The sequence below is a fragment of the Serpula lacrymans genome, assembly GCF_000218685.1.
Source record: "Serpula lacrymans var. lacrymans S7.9 unplaced genomic scaffold SERLAscaffold_1, whole genome shotgun sequence".
Lineage (NCBI taxonomy): Eukaryota > Fungi > Basidiomycota > Agaricomycetes > Boletales > Serpulaceae > Serpula > Serpula lacrymans.
This window is the reverse complement of record NW_006763290.1, coordinates 2000955-2009766: the sequence shown is the minus strand read 5'-3', so window position 1 is coordinate 2009766 and position 8812 is coordinate 2000955. Positions and strand designations below refer to the sequence as shown.

General features: G+C 43.0%; 2 protein-coding genes across 2 annotated transcripts; both read right to left on the bottom strand.

The window, feature by feature from the left end:
* Positions 1-1833, bottom strand: SERLADRAFT_454794 (uncharacterized protein; the record flags this gene model as incomplete). The annotated part of the gene is made up of 8 exons (XM_007312278.1): positions 1-262; positions 312-398; positions 454-523; positions 572-1055; positions 1108-1176; positions 1227-1399; positions 1457-1539; positions 1595-1833. 8 exons carry the CDS (start codon positions 1767-1769, stop codon positions 171-173), a joined length of 1233 nt encoding a protein of 410 aa, XP_007312340.1.
* A 368-nt stretch (positions 1834-2201) lies between these two features.
* Positions 2202-6135, bottom strand: SERLADRAFT_375698 (uncharacterized protein; the record flags this gene model as incomplete). The annotated part of the gene is made up of 5 exons (XM_007312277.1): positions 2202-2296; positions 4870-4873; positions 4897-4902; positions 5805-5855; positions 5916-6135. The coding sequence occupies 5 exons, from the start codon at positions 6117-6119 to the stop codon at positions 2265-2267; spliced, it is 297 nt and encodes a 98-aa protein (XP_007312339.1).
* Between the last annotated feature and the right edge of the window lie 2677 nt (positions 6136-8812).

The following is an 8812-nucleotide window of genomic DNA, read 5'->3' as shown; positions in this document are numbered from 1 at the left end:
TAATCAAACATAGATTTGTCCAATTATTTTCAGGTGATATTGGAGATTATTTCGACACGATAGCTGATTTTTGTTTTTAATATACATCTGTGTCAACTGAAAGACCCAGAAGATGATAGAGTAAGAGTAATGGTAATAGTGAATAACCGCAATAGTACTTTACTGTCAACTCACTCTATACTCATCCTATGAGGGTTAATTGACATTTGGCCGCGCGGTTGATATTGGGAACTGCGCCGTCCGCGGAACTGGCTCTTGGTCACTGTCGTGAGGGATGAGAAAACGATTGGGTAAAACGATTTACTACATACTACATGTTTTCAACCCGTGCCCAAAATTGCGCAAAACGATAACTGCAAACACAAAAGTTAAGAGCAACAATAAAATAGCAATAGTGGCTACATATCAGCATATCAGCGTAATGTGTCTTCCCGAGTACATAGAACAACGCACAGAAAGTCGTTAGCGATTTCCACACATCACTGTATTCAGATGTGCCCCGATATTTGAGAACTTTGAAGAGCTAGACACAGTGTCAACATCATGATAGTAAAGCTACATCAGGCCTAACCTTGAATATGAAATATACCAGTGCGCCCGCACACCCGACCATAAAAGTGAACATCATCCACTTGTTTTCATGGCGAGCTGCTAGATGACCTTCCACAAGAAGTACGATCGACAACGGAAGAGCAGCACAGGTCACATAGTATTCCCAGTCATCATGCTGTAGCACGAGCCAGATGAACTGTACAGAAAAGCCCACCCAAAAGAAAACATCGAATTTGACAAGACACTCGAATATTTGATAGCTGGCATACATTCTTTTGATTCTCCTGTCGGCACCAAGAAATTTATAGACTTTCCAGCCAAATTCGTCGTAGATTTTCCAGCCAAGACCAATATATGCTAGCTCAGCAACAGAAATAACGACAGGGATGATATTGGCGAGCACATTCACAGGAATATGGATAATACCCGATGCCGATGTGGAAGAGGCCTGAATCTCTCCGATTTGTATGATGGCATAAACGAGGAACAATATGTTGAACACGCTATTCACACATTTTATAGACGTGAATCCAGGATGTGCTTCAAACCACTTACGTAAGAGCAATGAACTGCAAAGTGTTGCGTGCATAGACGGCGTCTATGGCCATTGCAAATTGAAAGACACTGAACCTCTGGAATCAAAATATTATAAGGAAATAGAAAACAATACTCACTGAGCAAGTGCGAAGATACTCAAGTAAACAGGCATTTTTTCTCTAGCCGATCCGGGACTTTGCTCGCTCCCATTCAATCGAACAAGGAGATCACCTTCAATCGCGAGGTCAACCGTTGTTTGGATCAATACTGTAGTAACGTATAGTCGACATGCTACTGAATCTGGTAGAATCTAAAGTGAGCAGGTAAATATGCAGAACGTAAAAACTAATAGGATAGGAAAGCTAGCCTTGGCCCACAACAATCTGGTACCACTTTTATTTTCCAGTGCTCTAGGAGGATACTCTTGGTGGTGCAGCGACGTATCAGCACCTATATTGGATAAGTCAAATCTCACCCATGACGTTGTAAGTAAACCCAAAACAACCTATTATTTGTGCTGGAGTAGTGAATGCTCCACGTTGTAAATTCACAGGATGGGGCGCGGCATATTCTTCTAAAAGATCGTCGTAGGAGGCCTTGATGCCTTCTATAGAAGTCGCGGACTGATGGTATATGGAAAATGACCTTGATGAACTGTTAGAATGACTGTGGTGATCCATCTTGAATGACTGAGTGGCTATGAAAACTTGAAGTAATTTGTCAAAGTATGCGCGTTCAGTCTCCGCTTCAAGCACTACACCCCAGTGAAAAGTGGTTCTGTATTCCTGGTCCCACAGTGATGGCGACTCAAAAATAAGCACGTGAGCTTGCGATCGCTGCGAAGATTGAGTTAGGGCAGTCTCCTACCCACCCTCTATTCCGAGAGAGGAGGGATTTATCCTAGTGCTTTGATGCTTTGATGATATACAAAAATAAAATTAAAATAAAACACATCACATGAACATCCCTCGCTCTCTCTCCATAACGGCTGGAACATACAACTGATTTCATAACGATAGACCTATCCAATGAGTTAGCGTACAGAGCGGAACTACAACTGAGCTTAAAATGTAGTAAATCTAAAATTTAGGGAGACTAGAATATTTGGCTCAGTATCGAGTGTGGCTGGTGCGATAAGTGTGATAGCCCAAGTCTTTGAAAAAAATTGGTGTAGACTATTTGGTGGAGTGCTTGCCAAAGAAAAAAAATGAAATTGGGTAGAAATGAGGATCGTTTGATAATAGGTATTGCCTAAGGCCGAGAGGCTGTTAGTATAAGAGTCAGGAAGACACAAAAAAAAAATATATACCTCCTATGTCTTCTCAACAAAGCTCTCATCATTTTTCCCTTGACGAAATGCATGGTGCACCCATGTTCCAAAGGGCTTATCAACAAGCTCCCCAGCAGACTACACTGGGTACAACAGTCAGGCAAGTGCATTGACAATCAGATATCAACTGTAACAACCAAGAGTTAGTTACCCTGGCGCACACAGAAACACACTATAATGAAGATGATGAGGGAGTGGTTACCCCTTAAGCTGCAGAGAGTTTGTTGGTTTACAACAGGAGGACTCGCTGAGGAGTCTCCTTGATCTATTGGGGTATATATACTAATACAGAGTGTTTGTACTTATGTACTGTACAGTTGATAAAGTTTAGTGGCTGATGATGTCATGGGGCCTAGCCCGCATGACCAGCTCCACTGTGTGAGAGAGTTGTATCTAAAATAAGAAGAAAGGCAATGTGGCGTGAGAAAGAGGAGTTTGAACAAAAGGGGAAGTGCCGCATGGCACCATGTGTTACGATCTCTATTGGACATTCAAGGACTACTCATTTCTTTTTACTCATCGGGTATACCATCGGACCGATGACTCATTTCCTTCACGTACACTTCCGTTCCTCTCACATTCACAGTACCTATCATAGTACTTAGTCTTCAACAGATGGACCTGCCCTAGGTAGGACCTAACTCCTATCACCGATTCATTTCCATTATAAATACCATGTAATAGCAGTAGTATTCTCCAATACAATTCTACGCAGTTTATGCTTACAAAGCTAGACTCCTAAGATCAGACTTCTACTCAGAAGAAGACCAACTCTCGTTGGAAGACCTCCACTCAGAACTACGTTCTCAAACTTGTCTTCGGATAAGTCTCTTTATAAAACCTCGACGAACCCTCAGACTTTGTTAAGCACTTCATGCGTAACACCATGTGTGAAAGCTAAAGTGTACAAGGTTAAGGCGGAGAACAAAGAAGAAGGAAAGGTCTGAAAATTGTGTTATCGTAATATCAACCTCATCATTTTGCCATGCACTATCCCCCACACTTGATGCAACCAGCGCACAATATGCATCAGTATGGACAACCTGGGGTGCCCCTACAACTGTCTGTGCCACTGCCTGTGCAACATTATGTGCAGCCTGCACCGTCGCATGCTGTGCAGCTGCCCTCCCAGCCACCCGCAAATGATCAGCTTCCCCCCAGTACACAATGAGTTCGGCCTAATGTGGAGGTCCGTACAGGTGGTCAGTCATGTCTATTTTATTGACATGAAATGTGGACTTACTCACCTTGATAGTGTATACATTCACAACTGAGGTTGTGAATGATGATAGCAAGAGGGACTTTGAGGCCACTACCGACATGAACTGGGTTCAGTTTCGGCGCCAAGTCTTCAACCTGCTTGATGGGCCTGAGCAAGACATTCAGCTGGCATATAAGTTGTCGGGTGACACAGGCAAGCCATCACATATGAACAACCACCATGACTTTACAGCTGCAATAGACCGACATGTAAACAAAGCACGAGTTGCTCGAACACGAGTGGTAATGCTGAAAATCAAGAACATAGTAAGCTGTTTCTTATATCATATGTGATAAACTCACCAAATTTGTTGTTGTGCCAGACTAAGCCAACAGCACCGGTTTCAAAAGGAAAGAAACAAAGTAGGACAGAGGATATACCACCACCCTTGAGTGACAAAATGTCATCACAGTTGAAGGCATTCAAGCAGCTGGAGAAGGCTACTCGGTGCAAGCTGCACCAAGGTCACTGCTTCATTGACAGGCCAAGTGGATGTGATGTCCACCGCTGTCTCAGCCATGATAAAATGACCTTGTGGGCCAAGAAAATTGTGAGTTCTTGGGTCCGGTAATTTATTTCTAGGGTGCTGACACTCAGTATAGTCACTGGGGCAAGCGACAGTCTATAGCGCACCCCATTGTTTGAACTTTGATCGCATTCCCCCAAAAAAAGCTTGTCTATTGCAAGGAAACTCACCCAATGTGCATGTTACAATCAAGAACATTACACCAAGTGCTTCGGGCTCCTCTTTTTCCGACTTTAGCAATAGATCTACACTGACCCCCCCTCCAAGTACACAGCCACGACGAAAGCATCCTAGTCTTGAGAAGTTATCTTTGCTGCCGCTGTCCCCCAAACACGAGTTGACACCTGAAGATGGCCCTATTGTCAAATATCCGCCTATTGGGGACTTGGTCAAGTTGATTGATGTCGAATTCCACCACCTTAAAAGTCAACCAGGTGTTAAATGCATTATTTACAGCTGGTGTCCGAACATCTGAACAAGTTGTTGTTATGCCCGTCAAAAAGCTGAGCCCTGTAGGAAAAATGGGTGATGAAAGGGCTAGGATCATACAATCCTATGCAAAATGTTGCATCCTGTCAGTCTTTGGGTTAAAAGGAAAGGGTAAGGAAACAGCGATAGACATTGCAGCTACTCTGCAACGCTACCACAAACATTCAAAGCATGAGGATGATGATGATATTGAGATAATTGATCTAGGCTGCAAGGAGGTGATTGATGTGGATGAGGAAGATGAGGGTGAGGATGACCAGGACTCGTCATCAGCAACATATAATTGAACTGACCTTTTCATTTTTTCGAAACCATTTTCAGCTAGAAAGTAATAGGGCTTGAACATCAGTAAATTTAGTATAAATATTTTATATGATATACTCACTATCTCTAAACCACCCTCTGGCTTTCTCAGATGTGATTACCGAATATACTGCCTCCCAAATCAATGTGTATGGATCACAACCAGGCCCTTCTGTCTCACCAAGGACATAATCACAATTGTTCCTAAGCCAAGCTTTGACAGCTACATTAATAGAGTAGACTGATAGGAAACTATGTACTCACCTGTCCTCAACAAGCTCGCGGATGCCAGGAACTTTATGCAGTGTAGCGTTGTCGATTACAAGCACAGAATTTGGCAGAGGCCAAGGCTGTATCTGATTGAGGACTCCCTCCACAAACTCGGCAAAGTCCTTCTCTGTAAAAGGACGGTCTAGTACCTCTAAATGCAAGACTCCATCTAATGATATGGCAGGTAATATAGAGTAAGGACGACCACGGACAAAAAAATCCCTACGCCTTGCATGTTCTCCACATGGGGCCCAGGCATATTGACGGTGCAGTGTAAGCTGGTTGAAATGTGTCTCGTCTGCAAAAACCAGTTGTTCTGGGAGGTAGTACTCCCCAATAAGCATCTTGAATAAAGCACGGTCATCCTCATCTTGTTCACGGGCAGGGCGAGTGACCTACAATAGAAATCTGTCAGAAAGCGCACAATATATGAACAGATCACTTACTTTCTTCATGGTGAATTCTTGTCTCTTCAAGGTCCTGAGAATTGTCACAGCTGATACCTTAATGCCGCATACCTCCTTAAGTTGCTCCTGTAACTCTGAGAGGATCATATCAGGCTGTTTTTCAATGCAGCCTTCAAGGAACTAATCAAAAACTTGTTTTATCAGCACATCAGAAGATTAAAAGAAAAAACTTACACTCGCTTCTAAGCCATCAAAGGCACAAGGTTGTCCTTGACAAGCTGGTTGGTGTCCCACTTCACCAGTGTCCCGAAAGGTCTTCCGGATGCGCCTGATGGTCCGTTGACTGATTCCTAGGTAACGGCTAACATGTCTGTTTGAGAGGCCATGGATGCAAGACAATTTGTACGCTAGTATCTTCTGCTCCTTGGGAATATGGTGCCGCATGCTGGTTGAGGGTTGATTAGTCTCTCCCAGATCACTTCTGGTTCTTCCCGAAAATATACACTCCGCTGAAGTCTGCCTGCACACTAACTCATTGGATAGTTCTATCGTTATAAAATCAGCTGTAACATCAGTAAACAATGCTTTGCCACAGTGATGGTGATGAGGATGTTGACAGCGGACTCCCAATAAAATATGAATATAAAAAAAGTGATTATATTATCAGCTTCTACATTCAGCCATTGTAACACCCTCAGTCCCCCTTGAGCTACATCTTGGATTCGAACTGAGCAAGTCACCAACTTGAGACCATAACCTTGTTGCGAGGTCTTGAAATTTGGACGCCATGTCCCGAACGCAGAACTCCTCAATCAAGATTGTTCATTGAGCCGCTCAACCTAATTGCCTGAAATAGAATAAACATGATATTAGAATATTGATCTGTGTTACTTAAGAAAAGGTATTTTATTGAGAGTCCGCTGTCATCATCCCCATCACCGTCACTGTGGCAAACCATTGTTTACTGATGTTATGTTCCAGCCATTATGGAGAAAAAGCGAGGGACGTTCAAATTTTTGAGTCATGTGATGTATTTAAATTAATTTAATTTTTATTTTTGTATATCATCTCAACATCAAAGCACTAGGACAAATCCCTCCTCTCTCAAAATAGAGGGTGGGTAGGAGACTGGAGTTAGGGCTTTGTAAGTGACACATGACAAGCTGACAGTTCTTGCTCTTAGTTTGCAGCTGTACAGTTATCCAGTGCAAATCCTCATAAAAGATCAAACACCAATCATCTTATCCTCATTCCCTCTTCCTCTCAGATTCACATTAGAAAATTCTTGTCTTCGACTTCTCTCCAATAATTTTTTCTATTTTCACAATGACTTATTCCACTGTTCCACCTCCTGGCAATAACAACAATGCAGCACCATCCCTTCCTAGTGGTTCAATTCCTCTAACATCTTTGACTACAAATCCGTCCAACACTGGTGTGACAAATTCCTCAGTTACAGTTGACATTCTCATAATGCATATAACTGTTCCCAGCATATGCCTATACATTATGAGATATATGCAACACAACAAATGTCACAATTTGTGACCAAATTATGCACATGTGTGACTATTGTGGTGCGGCTACCATTCCACTTCTATCAATGTCAATGCTACCACCATAAAACACAGCTACTTGTGCCAAAAATCCATCAATGATGCCTGCTTTGCATTCTTTAACTCATCGTGCCGCATGGTACCACAAAAATGATGAAGCTTTCAAATCAGCTCAAGTGAACATCCATCAGCTTCACCATATGCAATACATGCCGCTTCCAGTTTCTTGCATATCTAGATGGTATCAATCCGACTTGGCACCAGCATAGTCTCATCTTCCTCTTCTGAATCAATTTCTATAGCCTCACCATTCTCTGTGTCCACTTGATGATGAGCATTTGCAGCTATTTTTTTGTCATGTCCTTCAAAATCAAACTTATTCTCACCAACTTTCCTATCTTCTACAGGATCTAGGATTTTATCCAAAGAAAGTATCTATTAAGAACAAAGCTTGAAGGAAGTGTCTAGCCACTTGCTGAGAGCAATCAGGGACTGGAACTAGAGTCCAATGTGAGTAACTTAAGAATAGGAAGCATTGGACTCTGCAGTACTGTCCAAAGTTTTGTAAACAAAGGTAAACAAAGCAGCCACAAAGGCGAAATAATAGAAAACACAATCAATAGTGAATGATAGAAGAATAGATAGAGAAAGGAATGAAAAAATATAGGTAGCACAAAGGTGCAGAATCACCAAAACTAACACTCCCCCCTGATGCTGCACCTCCCAAGCATCAGCTCCCCCCTGATCTAATAAGTCCCATCATCTTCCTGAACACTTCCACTTTAGGCTTGGCAAGAGCCTTGGTCAACAAGTCTGCAGGCATTTCAGCAGTGGGAACAAAGGTAGGAGCAATCTGCCCAGAGTCAACAACATCTCTCAACCAATGCCATCGCAGATCAAGGTGTTTCATCCAACCATGGTGCTCAGGGTTCTTGGATACAGAGATGGCAGATTGGTTGTCAATATGAAGGGTGGAAGGAGAGGTGATAGGATATCCCATTTCCTTCAACAAATTTCGCATCCAGCAAATCTCTTTGCCAGCCTCAACAGCAGCAATGTATTCTGCTTCAGTGGTGGACAGAGCAACAATGTTCTGAAGCTTGGAGCTCCAGGAGATAGCACCAGATCCCATCTTGACAATATAGGCACCAGTAGAACGACCAGAGTCCTTGTCACCACCATGATCAGCATCAGAGAAAGTGGTGAAGAGTTCAGTGGAATTAGGATCAGGACCAAGGACAAGGGAATGATCAAGGGTGCCTTGCAAGTAGCGGAACAAGTGCTTGACAGCGCTCCAGTGAGTAAGACCAGGATTAGAGTTATATCTGGCAAGGACTCCAACAATGTAGGCAATGTCAGGACGAGTGGTAGTGGCCAGATACATCAGAGCACCAACAGCAGCAAGGTAGGGAATGTCCTTCATCAAAGCAGCATCACTGGATGTTTTGGGAGACATGTCCTTGGTGAGGCGCAAACCAGGATCCATGGGAGTGGACACAGGCTTGCAGTCCTTCATGCCAAAGCGCTCCAGAATGTCCAGAGTGTACTGATGTTGGGAGAGGGAGATGGTGCGATTACTTA